The sequence below is a fragment of the Callorhinchus milii genome, unplaced genomic scaffold (assembly GCF_018977255.1).
Source record: "Callorhinchus milii isolate IMCB2004 unplaced genomic scaffold, IMCB_Cmil_1.0 Scaffold6, whole genome shotgun sequence".
In the NCBI taxonomy this organism is placed as follows: domain Eukaryota; kingdom Metazoa; phylum Chordata; class Chondrichthyes; order Chimaeriformes; family Callorhinchidae; genus Callorhinchus; species Callorhinchus milii.
In genome coordinates, this window is record NW_024704747.1 from 25,407,788 (window position 1) to 25,422,680 (window position 14,893).

A 14,893-nucleotide genomic window follows, 5' to 3' on the forward strand; every position below is an offset into this window, starting at 1 on the left:
ATCAGTGTGAAAAGCACAATCCCTGCTCCGATGGAGCAATCGTGGGTGAGAACTCTTATTTAAATCCTTGCATTTTGCATTTTGCATTTGATATTTTTTCACCGTCTCAGTCAATTTTCCGACCTCTTTTCCTTCAGTGCAGCCGCTGGTGCGCCCTCCTTCCTCCCACTGCACATCACTGTGCGTCGGGGTGGGATTCTGCTGCCGTGCAAAAGGCAATTGCAAAAGGCAATTGCTTTCTCCTTTGCGAAGAGAAAGAGATGCCACAGAGGGAGAGAGAGAGAGAGAGAGCACACAGTACACCAAACGAGCTGCAGAGGGGCTCGAGTCCCAAACGCCTGGCGTTGCAATTACAATGAGCATTCACTCCTTGGGAGGTGACTGACTGTCTGTCAGAGGGGCGATCGATAATCCATCGATTTCACCGTGACATCCATGGCCAGGACTGGGATCGTGTGCATTGGAGTCTCACTGACACCGAACTGGTTAACCTTGCACTCCTCCCTTTTTTTTTGGAACAGCAACGCACCGAATACCTCGAGGAAACTGCAAAATAGGCTTTGGATCTGTTTGCATAATAATAATCATCATCATTATTATTATTATTATTATTTTCAGAAAGCATTGTGCATGCATCCGACTTTTTTTGTGTGTGTGTGTGTGTGTGTGTGTGTGACTCAAATGGTCAGAGATGCACTACTTATTTCAGCTCTGCTCTGCAACTATGACCCACATATCCATTCAAAAAAAAATCAAAGCACTCCGACCAGTCCCTCTCATACCTTGTGCGCTTTCTCACTCTTTTATTTCCAAAGACGCTCTGCAGTTCCTTCTGCATTAGAGGGGCAGAAGGGAGAGTCTCTGCGATGGAAACGACACCGAATCCTGGGTGCAGAGCAGTTAGTTCCCTACCGACTGCGTCTTCGTTTCGTTTTCGTGTTCGAATCGAGTTACCTCCTTTCCCAAATGGATTACTTTTTTTTATTTATTTTATTTTATTTTTTTTTTTGCAAAAAAAATAAAAAAATGAGAGACCCCCCCCCCAAAAAAAAATGTGCCTCGGAAGCCACGCAGAGCTGATGGCAAAGACTACATACAGAACGGACCATTCGTGTTGTTGCATCCGTCAGTCACACACACACACACACAGACACACACACACACACACACACAGTTGTTTTCATGTGAACAGAGTTGGACGTCTTCAGCACCAAACAGTGAAACCTCGACGTCAGCGGTGTTCCTATGAGGGATCCGCACTTTATCGGTCATTATTGGCTGTGCCTTCTTACGGCAGCATCAGCACTCTGAGCCTTGCAAATGGTACCATAGGACTGCCATCTATTTTATTTTACACACACACACACACACACACACACACACAGAGGCTGGAAAGAGAAAGAAAGAGAGAGAGAAAGAGAAAGAGAGAGAGAGAGAGAGGATGCATCCAAGAGCAGCATTTTCACATCAATCGTAGGAGTGGGAAGTCGTCTGTCTCATCCAAGAAGTTGGACCAGTTTATATCTCTCCAGGTTTCAAGTATACATCGGAGGTGATCAGGTGGATGGATTACTCGCTGTGCACGCAAGGATGTGAAAGATGTTAGACTGAACGCCAGGCAAACAAACAAACAAACAAACAAACAAACAAAAAAAAAACCAAAAAAAAAAAAAAAACCATCTGTATCCCTCTCTGGCACGTTTGGTCCTGATGCTGCGAGCCCTGGGATAATGGTCCTTTAAACTGACCCCCCCACGTTTCTCCAGGTTGTTCTCCGCAGCCATGTCGAGAAGAGCCAAGCTCGACTTTTCCGAGGTGGAAAGTTTCCTGGATAACCACCCGGATCTTTTCGAAGACTATCTCCTGAGGAAAGGGAAAGCCAGCGCCGTGCAGAAGTGGCTCAAGCTGCAGCATCAGACCAAGGCGCCCGCGGCGCCCCCGACTCCCATCTCGGAGGAGAAACCCATCACCGCCTCCAAGGAGTGCTGGACCACCAGAGGCGATGGGCTGCAGAGGAGACCCTCGCAGAAAGAACTCAGGAAAACTTTCGCCAGGTCCAAAGCTCTGACTGTCAACAGGACTTACGACGAGCATGTGAACTCCAGGGACAAGGAGCCCCTGTCCAGCATGAGGAGGAGAGCTCTCTTGAGGAAGGCCAGCTCCTTGCCTCCCACCACAGCTCACATCCTGAGTGCACTGCTGGAATCCAGGGTCAACATCCCCCAATACGCCTCCAGAGCCATCGACTACAAATACGAAGTCAAGGACACCAACGAGAGGGAGTTCTTCCTGGAACTGGTCAAAGACATCTCCAATGACCTGGACTTGACCAGCCTGAGCTACAAGATCCTGATATTTGTCTGCATCCTGGTGGACGCCGACCGATGTTCCTTGTTCCTGGTGGAAGGCACTGCCAACAAGAAGACCCTGGTGTCCAAATTCTTCGATGTGCACGCAGGCACCACCGTGCTCCCCTCGTCCAGTGTGGAGAACTCCAACGAGGTGCAGGTGCCATGGGGCAAAGGGATCATTGGGTATGTGGCTGAACATGGAGAGACAGTCAATATCCCTGATACCTATCAGGTAAGCAGGTCTCCCACTCCCCCCCCCTCTCTCTCTCTCTCTCTCTCTCTCTCTTTCTCTCCCCCCCAACACACCCACTCACACTCACACTCACTCACACACTTAAAACACAACCCACTAACATCCTGGTTCAGACTTATTTTTGTAGGGAAGTGTGGATATTACACAACTGTAAGCAAATAGATGTATATACAGACCCAGTATATTATATGTTATGTATGTGCATGCATATATAATATATAGTATGTACATATATTACAATATATACTAAAATATAAATATACACTGATATTATATATATTATACTAAAATATAAGGCAAAGCAACTGCTCCAATAATTGTAGAAGCTTTTTGAAGCAAACTTTCCTCTCCTCATATGGAAGTGTTCTTCAGGAACACGAGAACATACGAGCATTTTAACGCTGCAATAATCCAACGGTGGTTCTTACTCTCACGTAACACAAACTGGAAATAATCTAACACTTAATCCTTTTTTTTTTGTAAAGCTATTCGGTTGACGGGCAAATTGTAGGATCGGATAAAGAGCGATTATGTCTTATCTTCTTTGCTAGGGTTTTAATGTTTCAGCCATCTGAGCCATTGACAGTGTGATCTCTGATGAAATAATGAATGAAATGATCCAAATGTTTGCGAGAATTCATTCCAGTGCTGTTTCTCGTCGTCGGGTAAAATGAGGGAATCAGATCACACTCACATTATCAGATGGAGATATCTGGATTCCAATTTTTTTTGGGGGAAAAAAAGGCCAATTCTCAATGAACGATGGGTGCATGATTTTTGAATTGGTGTTTTCCTGGAATCTAGTTTCATTGCTGATGGATAAAAATTCCAACAGAAAATCCTCACTGCTCTTTTCTTAAAAAAAAAGGAGGAAATGCAATACAAACCTTACGTGGGTTGTTCTTAATGAGAATTTGATACATCGAGGCAGGGAAGTGGCTAATAGATTGGGAAGAGGACAGAGTCAACAAACCCACAACGCCACCAGCAATAATTTGTTCAGACACTTAACAGATGCTCTCCCCACATTCATTGTGGGTCACAATAAATGGGAGTCGTTGAAAATAAAGGTAAAACTCATGCATTACACGTCGGAACGCCACTGATTTGAGTGAAGATTTAGGGCCTGGGCCAATAAGTGCCTCTTCTTAGAAATGGAAGAAAATGTCAGATGGGGTGGGAGAGGGGGAGAGAGGGAGGAGAGAAAGAGTGGTGAGTCCAGGAATGTCATTAGGAGGTTCATCTGGAGGAGTGAGACAGGATCTTGTCAATTGAAGTCTAGTTCAAAGACAGGAACATTGAACATATGTGGCATAATTGCACAGTAGGTAAAGCATGGATTGATGACTGTTAAACCCCAGACGATAAAGGGTTAATACAATCCCCAAAATGAATCTGTGCAGCATTTAGGTGTCTCGACTGTTTGGCAATAACTGGTGATATTGGGGCTGTGCATTTGCTGAATTTAACTTTGGTTCATTTTGGATGAGGATACAAGTAATTGCAGTGCACAACGTGCAGTTATTTTCTCGAATGAATCGGTGTTAACCGTTTCTAACCCTTTTTGAGTGGTCTCCGGGGTGCTAAAACAGTTCAGAACACCCGTGCTAAAAAAAATTGCCCGTTATGTGAACCAGTTTTACTCCGGGGGGGATGGTCCAAAAATTCCACGTGAATTTGCTTGCATTTATTTGCTGTATCAGTATCACGATGCAATTCACTCACAACCGAAAATAGTGGGCACTGAGTGAGACTCTTGAAGTTTAGCATTTAGTGCAGTGCACAGACTGAATCCTGTGGTTAAAGAGGATCCACTGGGCTCTTAAATGTTTGCAGATGGCACATTTCAAAATAACTCCTGAGAACACAGCAAGCAAGCTCCAAAAATAAAGGCCATATGGAGCAACTGGCTTGTGGAAATTTATAGCAACCATCCAACCCACATAATCGTCTCCATCAGTCTCTCCAGTAATTTATCGACAGAGAGAGAGAGAGAGAGAGAGAAAAAGAGAGGAGAGAGACTTTGCCAACAGGGGACGCTGCAAAGTTATCTCCTCATCTGTGAAAAATATTTTTTTCCCTGCAATAAAAAGTAAATACTTTGATGCCTTTGAATCTTGGAGTTTGCTGAGCTCAGTGCTCCACATGGCTGTGTGGCTATTTAATTCTGGTTGCACCTCACCTCGAAATGACAGTGAGTTTCAGTCCCACGCTTATCAATCAAAGTGATATTCACAGCAATAATTTTTTTATTAACATGTCCAAATTTATCAATTGTTGCATTTACTTCCACTTTCTCTCTCCCTCTCCCTCTCTCTCTCTCTGTCTCTCTACATATATCGAGCTGCTTCCTGCAGTTTTAGATGCTGGCATGATTTCATACTAATCATACTATTTATATATCTTAATACCTGTATAATTTTTGCCTATATTTCTACTCTGTAAGTATCGAACTGCCTCTTGCATCTTTAGATGCTGGCAATGACAAGCACAACACTTGTGTATCTTAATATCTGTACAGTTTTATACTTTGTGGGTTTTTTTTAAACAATATTTATATAATTTGATGAATTTTATTTAAATTTCATGAGTGGGTATAATTAATAGTTATATCTAAACTCGACCCATTTTAATGTTCCTTTCATTAGCCCTAATTTATTCCATCTTGTCTACCTGCCTTACCTTCCTCTGCCCTAGCCAGAGTTGGCAGGATGGCACAGCAAACAGATTGTCCTCAGCACACATGCTGTCAATGCTGTTCCTTGGATGAGCTAAGGAAAGGAAAAATTCCTTACATGGAATTGTACACCACAGAAACAGGCCTAACTAGTCCAGGCTACACCCCATGATTCTCCATCATTCCTAATCCTTTCTCCCAAACCACTCCATTCCCCTCTGGCTCATGCATGCATTGAATTTCGTCTCCTATCTGGATGGTTTTTGTTTCAACCGCATCTTCTGTCCTTCTGACACTTTCTCTCTCTCCTTCAAACAGTCCAGGCAAGAAAAAGATAAAGAAGCACAAATCTTAGGCAAGACTGAGGTTTGAAATGCAATATAATCACATGGGCTATCCAAACTGAACTGCCAACATTTATGATTCATTAAGATTATAGTTTAAATGAATGTTGATCTACTTAATCCTTGGACTAATTCTAAATTTTTTTGCCACTTACTGAGCACGTTGCCATTTATTACCTTTTAAGCTCCTTCTGCCCTCTAGAGTTTCAGATGTTTATAGTATTCCCTCCTCTTGAGGGTAAGCAGGTGTGTTCTCAGTCATTGCTGATGCAAAAACCAGCAATTGGGCGGTGAACAAGAATGATTGGCTTACTCTCAAATTTTTCCTAATTTTCAGTCGTGAGTTTCTTAGGACTTACTCCACCCATAACCAGGCAATCTTCCTTAAGATCATAAAGTGTCTGGAAATGTTACAGCAGAAATCATTCTTTTATTGATCAGCTAGAATACCTTTAGGTCAAATATATATATAATAATGTGCAAATATTTTACTGCCAGGTTTCTAAACTGTTGAAATGAGATTCCTTAATGACTAATATAGAAAACATCTGCAGTATTACAGTGGTGCTTTCTAAAGAACATCTTGCTGAAGAGCACAATCCAGTTTGTGCAGCCAAAGTGATCATATTCCATTTCAAAGCTCAGTCTTGCCTACAAAGATTTGTGCTTGGTGTCTTTTTTGTGTTTTAATTGTGTTTCATTCAGCCCACCACCAGTTACTCTCTGTAATGAATAACTGGCACTTTAAAAAGCATTAAAAATGCTAAGAAACATTAAGAGCCTGTTCAGTTGCTTCTCTGAATGAATGTTCAGTGGATTAACGACTGTTTGTGGGACACTGCTGTGTGCAATTGGCTGCCGCATTTTGTCCACAGAACACCCAATCAATTCACTTTACAGTATATCATGTGAAGCGCTTTGAGACGTCTCAACAATGTGATGAGTTTCTATACCAAATGCAAAGATTATTATTATTATAAATGTTAAAATTGTTAAGAAAAGAGTGAAATGTTAAAATGATAACTACCGATCGCGTTGATCTTTAAGCATCATCAACAAGCTCACAAAAGTTTTATGCTTGAGAAAAACCTCTTAACAGTCAAACAAATACTTTGGTCTTTGGTCTTAATTCAGACTAAAACTGATACTGCTGTACCCAAGTCTCCCCCTCCATTGCAGTTTGTTGAGGTGCTCAGGAAAAGGCCTGTGAATAAGTATTCGTATCTTGCTTGACATTGATACAGATTTCGCATGTAACCATTGCTCTCTTATGTTCTTGTTGCACCTAATCTGCCAGCACAAGTAAGGGTATTGATTAATATCACTTCAGTGTAAAGACTGAAGGATTAGTGGTCCAGATTTTTAAATTATTCCAGCCAGAATTCCCAAATCAGATGAGTTGGATTTCATGTGGCCATCATTAAATTAGTTGTAAATCCTATGGGATAAGAACCAAGTTGAGAAGTATTCCTTTATTATGCAGTAGATTTTGCAACGGTATTCATTCTTTCTGCCCAGAATAAGTTTGCATTTTATATGGGAAGGGTTGCAGTTAATTTGCTTAAGAATATTTTGCTTTGTTATGGCCTATTAAATTGTCCCCACACCATGGTTCACATTCTTTCGTGCCAAGAAAAAACAGTTCCAATATCACAAAGCAAGGATGCTGTTTCACACATTTCGATGATATATTTCTCATTTAAAATACCACTTGTTTATCTGCATGATCGAGAGTTACATTAATGTTACTCTTATTAAATAATAAAGTATTTGATTTGGAAAGTTTGCTACAAAAATAATGTGGATTTTTGTATCTGTGCATTAATTTACACAATATTGTTTTGGTATGATTTGCAAGCTGGGCAGTTCAAGCACAGTTTATAGATACTAACACCATTGACAGCTTAAAATATACATTCCCATTCCCTTTCTGAACATAATGATAAAGAAATTGTTCAGTTGCTTTCCCAATGTCTCAGTAGGTAACTGTACTGTGTGGTGCAATACTGGTCTATTGTCTCTTCTGATTCAATTCATTTCAGCTGCGGATGGCATGTGTATTATAATTGTCCTTGTTGTTCTGTGCGTGTGGGGTCGGAGAGAAATCAATTGATTCATCCTCCTAATTGTCATTCAATAATTCCTCAGTAGCCTTTGTGCCATTTCAAAACCGTTAAAATACTGTACGATTTACCTTTGTTCAATCCAGAAGGTTAAGTCATTTTCCAACAGAGATTCAGCCCATTGATTCCCTTTTGCTCCCAGAATGTCCAGCGAAAATATTTAGCAATCCTGCATGTGCTGGTTGATTTGATGGTGCATGAATGTGTGGAATAACACCAGCCACAGTCTCATTTTTACGTTGTTGTGGTGGTGAGATAAAAGCCCAGATTGTGAGCTGAGCTCAGAATGCAGTTCTTATGAGCAGGTCTGTTCAAAGGGATGGCTTTGGACAGAGCAAAGTCAAAGACATCTCACCCAGTAGCATACTTTGCTTCATGTTGACTGGGATGAGAGTGGAGTATCATTGCAGTCGAGTGCTGAGGAAGTTCACAGTTTCCCTCGATACTGAGAGAGAGTGTATGTGTTTGTGTGTGTGAAAAAAACCTTCAAGAAGAAAAAAATTGAGGAAAGAATGTTGAAGAAATTATTAAAGTGTTTACCAAGCCAATGCAAACATACGCCTGCAGAATAACCGACCTGCTATTAAACCCTAGTTTGGTTGGAAGTCTAAAGCCTGCATAATTCAGAAGTAGTTTCAAACATCTCAAATGACGCACAAGGTGAAGAGCTCAATGCAATAGGATGGGAATATCAATTGAATGTGGTAACCAGCAGTGCTGGTTAATAAAATACAGAGAACTGTTTAGTTACCTCCAGAAGGGATACTTGTTATTAAAACCATTCATCTTTTTAAGAATCTGTCGAGAAAGAAAAACTCTTCCACCTGACCTATTGTGGTTTATTTTGTCGGTTCTATCAATTGGATCAAAGCCTTTGGTGCATCCATTCAAGTGGACTCTCGAGTAAAAAAAAAATCAAAGTCAAATCAGAAATTTGTACAAAAAAAAGAAACGCAATGATTTGTTGGATAATAATATCAAATAATAATTTGACTTACTGCGTTTATTACCTTAGAGATGGAGCAACAATAATCTTAAAGCTATAAAATATGCAAATGCTGACTTTAAGTATGATAATAAATGATTGTCTGCTTGATTGCTTTTATGAGATAGATATTGTACACAAGAATATAAATACACAACACTCAAAATTCCACCTAGACCTAGCCTGTTAGATCATTAAATGTTAACGTTTTAAGGTTGTAGAGAATTGTGCAAAAATTTATTTTCAAGAACTGTAACTGAAAACCGGCTTCCATATTAAGATTTAGTTTTAAATTTTCCACATTAAATTTCTGCGTTAAAGAGGTCAACAAACATGATACAGCTTCCTCCAGAATCAGTCTATCCAATTGTACAGGATAATCCAATTCTGACAGATTTCTTTGGATTTAACATTCCATTTTTAATATATTTTCTGATGATCCAGACGACCTATTCACAATCCATTGCAAGGTTGGAAGTTTTTACATTAAAACAAATTCAATATCACGGTGAAATTGTGAGTTATTGTAGTCCAGTCTAACTTACTGAAATGTAAATTGTTCTTGGTTTATGCGCCATTGAACACCTTAAACTGGGCTTACTAAATGCTTAGGGAAGATGCTATGAATAAAAAGCATCATCTCAGAAATAAGGAGCAAAATTAAAATTATAAATGATACTTGATCTCGTGCTTATAACATCAAAATGTTCCTAAGTACTTTACACAGTGAAACTTGTCTCAAGAAAACCAAAAGCAAGCCTTTTTTTTTACACCTTTGTTCATTCATAAATTGGCATTCATAAATTGTCACCCAAGTCAGGTATTTGAATATCCCTTGATATGCAGAGGCCTAAACTATACAGGAGAATTTGAAGAGAAATAAAGGGTGATTTTTAAGAAAATCATTAAGCTTATTCCTTTCTGGGTATGATTCAGGTATGCAGTTTTTGATAAATAATTTACCCTAATCTAATCCTTACAATGAACAAATTCTCATTCCTGGTTTATAGTTCTGTTTACACTTATTCAACCAAATGAGACCAGGTACTTGTGTCTTTATATCCAACGCATGTTTGAATACCTTTAAAGGTAACATCTTTAAGAGAAGGGTTTTCTAGATGCACTATCCAGTTTAATCATCATTGCACTATTTAAATTATATTAGATGGCATGACTCTGCTGTCACTTGACTTAGAAATTATATTCTGTGAAGCGCTTTGAGACGTCTCAAAGACATGATAAGGCATTATATCAAATGTAAGGATTATTATTTGTTGCTTTTCTGGCTTTTGTGCAGAAATTCCTGGTGATTCTGCCAATAAAGAACAATAATTCGTGCATTTGATATAGCACCTATTAATTTGGGGCTTCTCACAAAGTTTCTGGATAGTGCAGTAACTGTCTAATTGTGGAGTGCTGTAACTCAGTCTCGCAAGCGAGAGACCGGGTTTGATTCCCGGCAGGCGAAATATTGGGCAAGTTTCCTTACTCCACATGCCTCTGTTTACCTAGCAGTAAGTAAGAACCCGGTTGTTAGTTGATTGGTGGATCGCTTTTCTGGGGATAATAATCCCTCAAAAACATAATAATAAAATCATAATTTTGTCACTCAATCCACGACTGTTTGTGGGACACTGCTGTGCGCAATTGGCTGCCACGTTTCACCACAAATATACAGTCAATTCACTTTACAGTTTATTCTGTGAAGTGCTTTGAGACGTCTAGAAGATGCGAAAAGCGCTATACGAAATACAAGGATTATTATTATTATTAATTGTTGGCAAACAAGGCAGACAGGTTCCACAAATGGCCATGAATGAATAAACGATTCTATCTGGAGGATTGTTGGCCAGTACACTGGAAAAAAATTCCCTGCTCTTTCCGAATCATGCATCATCAAAGTAATTAACATATAACTTGCAATAAGTCACCTACTTCAAATGAGCAAATTGTGATATTGCTAATGGAAATTTATGAAAATGACTCATTTGTTACAACTCTGCAACAAGGTGACTACCGGCCCTGAATAAATATTTCAGAGATGTTAACCGAGGTCCAGTCTGCCTGTGCAGGTGGATGTTAAAGATCCCATGGCACTAATCGAAAAGAGAATGGAAATTTCTCCCAGTGTCCTGGCCAACAATCCCCCAAATAAAATGGGCTGTTTGTGGGACATTGCTGAGAGCAAATTGGCTGCCACGTTCACCCAGAAATACACAGTCGCTCTACTTCACAGTAGATCCTTTAGGATGTCCTCCCAAAGTGAAGGGCGCTGTACCAAATGCAAAGATAATTATTAAAAGTAATATTGATTATCAATTATTAACATTATATTCACCAACATGTTACCAATGGGCAACACGTTGAGATGCTACAGTTTTAGTTTGTGGCAAGCAATGCAGAGTGAGGGAGAGTCCTGTAGAGTCCTGTAGCTCAGTGGTTAGAGCACTCGCTTTGCAGGCGAGAGACCTGAGTTCAATTCCAGGCAGAGGGCGAAACCTTGGGCAAGTTTCCTTACTCCACACAGAGCCTAATAATAATCCCTCCAAAACCATAAACAATAATAAATTGGTCATTTTCAATCTACGACTGTTTGTGGGACATTGCTGTGCGCAATTGGCTGCTGCGTTCGCCCACAAATATACAGTCAATTCACTTTACAGTGTGTTCTGTGAAGCGCTTTGGGACGTCCTCCCGACGTGAAAAGCGCTATATCAAATGCAAGGATTATTATTATTATTATTATTATTATTATAATGAACATAACCTGCTTCATTCTGGACGTATCAAACTTAACAAATACCCTCTGTGAATCTGGGGAATGTAACATTTATTTCATGACCTAGCTCATTAGATTATCATAGATTTCTTCGAGCAATGAAAGACATTATTAAAGAGCAAGGTTCAGCTACTCTATGGAATACTGCATGTGCCAGGCCTAGATTAGCAATCAGTATGAAATCTATTGGTTATTCAATTTTTTATCTGTAAAATTTTGGAAAAGATAAATAATCTTAGATGGAAAATCTAAATTGTTTTCATCTCGAAAGCTATGGCTCATTTTCTGCATTTTTACTGAAATAGTACAGCAGAATTAGCTGGTGAAATTGCTTATTTTTAACATAATGATGTATTCCTTCACATTTCAAAGCATTCATTGCCGCTGGCACATCTAACATTGAACCCAAACCTGCTGGAAGGAATAACTTCAATCCACTTTCAATTTACATTTCCAACATTCAAATTGCCCTTAATGTAGCAGAAATCAAACGGGGGCCAAAATTACTTGATGCCATTCTATAGAGAGATTTGACTAATAACTCAAAATGTATGTTTTGATTTCATTCTGCAGCAGAAAAGTAGGATTACAAGTTTGCATCAAGAAATATGCACAATGTTGTAAAGATGATCTCAAGTAATGCTTCAAACAGGATTTGTGTTTAAAGCAAGTACTGTATATATGTCTTTTAAAACAAAGAAACACCACAATATAACATTTACATTCCACATTAAATTTTAAGCAGCTCATCACAAAATGTCATGCTGATTCCTAAATCCAACTACTACCCTTTAAATGGTTTAACAGGAAAAGTAGTCAAACCACAGAGTTTCCCCACACAAGTCAAAACCCACAACTGATTTTACCTAATCAGAAGCAATTTTATTTAGTGCTTAGTGCTTATTTAGTGTGATTTTATTTAACCGATGACTGCACTACTTTATTCTTTGCCCAAATTGCCTTTGGCAATTGCCCCTATCATTTATCCCTGACTGTATGTTAAATAATAAAAATAATCTTTGCAAATGAAGGAGCACTTATAGCATCAAAACAGCTCAAAGCGTCCACCTAATCAGGCAGATAGGGCACCAGTTTAACATTGACACTTTCGCCCACAAAATATACAGTCAATTGAATTTACAGTATATTCTGTGGAAGCACTTTGAGACGTCTCATAAGACACTATATGAAATGCAAGGATTATATCATTATATATTATACATATATATTATCTCATGTCAAGGAATGTTCCTCTGATGATGCAGTATTCCTAGAGTACTGCATTGGAGTGTTAACTTGGCCTATGAGTACAAGAGGTTTTGTTTTGGGGGAAATACAACCACTTGCTACCATTGGACCCAATGGGTTAATGCTGGAGGAATGATGAGGCTTGGCAAAGACCTTGTTACTTCCAGGATCTCTGATCAGACGAGTTGGAGGTGGGGTCATGCCAGGAACGTGTGCACAAACATTTCCTCGTGTTGTCTCTTCCTACCAGGTTCAACGCAATAGATTTCTTCCACCCTCCCACAAAACGGTACATATTAAAATCACAAGTAAGTGCGTGTATTTTTGGAGGAGGAAAGAAATATGCCCACTGTGTTGCTTAGGGCTTCCCTTATTTTTCACACGAGATTGGCAATGTAGTGGGTTGAACAGCAGATGTTGCAAACATACCACGGTGTATGTTACTTATTTATGCATAAATTTGGTAATAATCAGATTAATGGTATTGTTGTATATCTCAAATGATTGACTGTTGCTATTTTTTTTCAAGTTTCTTTCAGCTAACACTTCGAAGAGAGTCTCAAGAGAGTCTACTGAGGTTGTATTTAACAAACTATCAAAACTTGTAACTTGTTCCCGAGTGGAAATTCCAGTTGTTTCCACTGAACTGGTTTCTATTTGGCCACCAGTTGGAACTAGGTTTTGAGACATGGTTCAACTGGCCAACTGGTAACCAAGTAGATGTTTATAGAGAGCGACTGAAATCTTTTCTAACTACGTTTCAATACAAAGTTCACAGCTATGTGTGAGAATTCTCACAGCTCAGCCTTTCATCTGGTTAACGAGCCCACCGTCATATCTCGCTTCTCAAAGTTCTTTCTGTTTAAATGCAGAGAAATACCTCTGGGTGTTTTGGGTGCTGCAGTGTCTGACAGAAGTAAACAGAATGCATTCTTACATGAACAAGACTGAGGCAACAGGACAGTTTTACTGAAAACTCCCAGTAGGAACCAATAAGAAACCAATTCACACAACATGTTGCCAGCCCAACTAGCACATAATTGGTATGATCCAGCCAATATTTTTAAAGCCTGGTCTGTTCCAAGACAAATTCAGCTTTCTGGAACACCACAACAACAAAAAACAATTCAAATGTCAAACTCTCAACAGATTAAAAATTTAAGCATCTGCATTCTCCCTAAATTAATAGGAACAGTTTCATCTAAATCTTCTTTCACTGAATGTCGTGCAAATTTGGATTTGCAGGTTTCTAGAATAGAACCTGGCGAGTGCTAAAAGCATTCAGCTGTCAGTTTATGTAAGAATGAAATATATTTCAGTGGAGTATCTACAACTTGATTGAAAATAATACAAGTTATTGTGCTTAGGTAAACTCTTGGAATTTCTACAAGGGTACATCTGTACTTTTGTTGAAGTTTGTTTATTCAAAGCATTCCATTAGTTTCAATTTAAATAATAATGCAGAAGTAAAGTTAAATAATACTACAATGTAGAGTGTGGTATTATAATATTACGTTCGCCTATAAATACACAGTCATTCTACACTAAAATCCTGTGAAGCACTTTGAGATGTTCTCCCAACGTGAAAGGTGCTATAATCAAAATGCAAGGATTATTATTATTTTTACTTGTGTCCTGTATCTGGTTCATCTTTAAGACATGTATTTTATTGAATATATTAGTTAAAATATTGCTGAATAACAGAACAGAGCTTACCAAAATCCTAGACAACAAATAAAATCAAGTTATTGCAGTTATATAGCACCTTTCACGTAGGGTAATGGCGTGCATAACAGAGATGGTGCCATACACTAAAAAGAGAGGTGAGAGTTCCCAGTTAGCTTAAGGTTATAAGATTAGTAACCAATCAAATAGACTTTCCGAAGAAGCGATGGAAATGTTGCAATTGATATAATCTCTTCTACTCTTTCCTATATTCCATGTAAATGCTCACACCTACCTCCTAGTGGTTCGGTAGATAAAGCCACTGGTTATGTATGAAATTGTTCCATAAAGTGTTAGGAAATCCTGGGTTTGACTTTAGGTCTGTTCTGAATTAAACAGATCTCAGCTGTAGCAGCACCTGGTTTGGGATGGAACCAATGGAACTGTATCCCAGCATGAATTAGTGTC

At 39.1% G+C, this 14,893-nt stretch overlaps 1 protein-coding gene across 1 annotated transcript in view; it reads left to right on the forward strand.

Annotated features, from left to right (window-relative positions):
- Positions 1-1,771: 1,771 nt before the first annotated feature.
- Positions 1,772-14,893, forward strand: part of pde11a (phosphodiesterase 11a) — a 79,859-nt gene continuing 66,737 nt past the window's right edge. The window contains 1 exon segment of the mRNA XM_007890064.2: positions 1,772-2,583. Coding sequence (XP_007888255.2) covers positions 1,783-2,583 — 801 coding nt within the window. The 5' untranslated portion in view covers positions 1,772-1,782.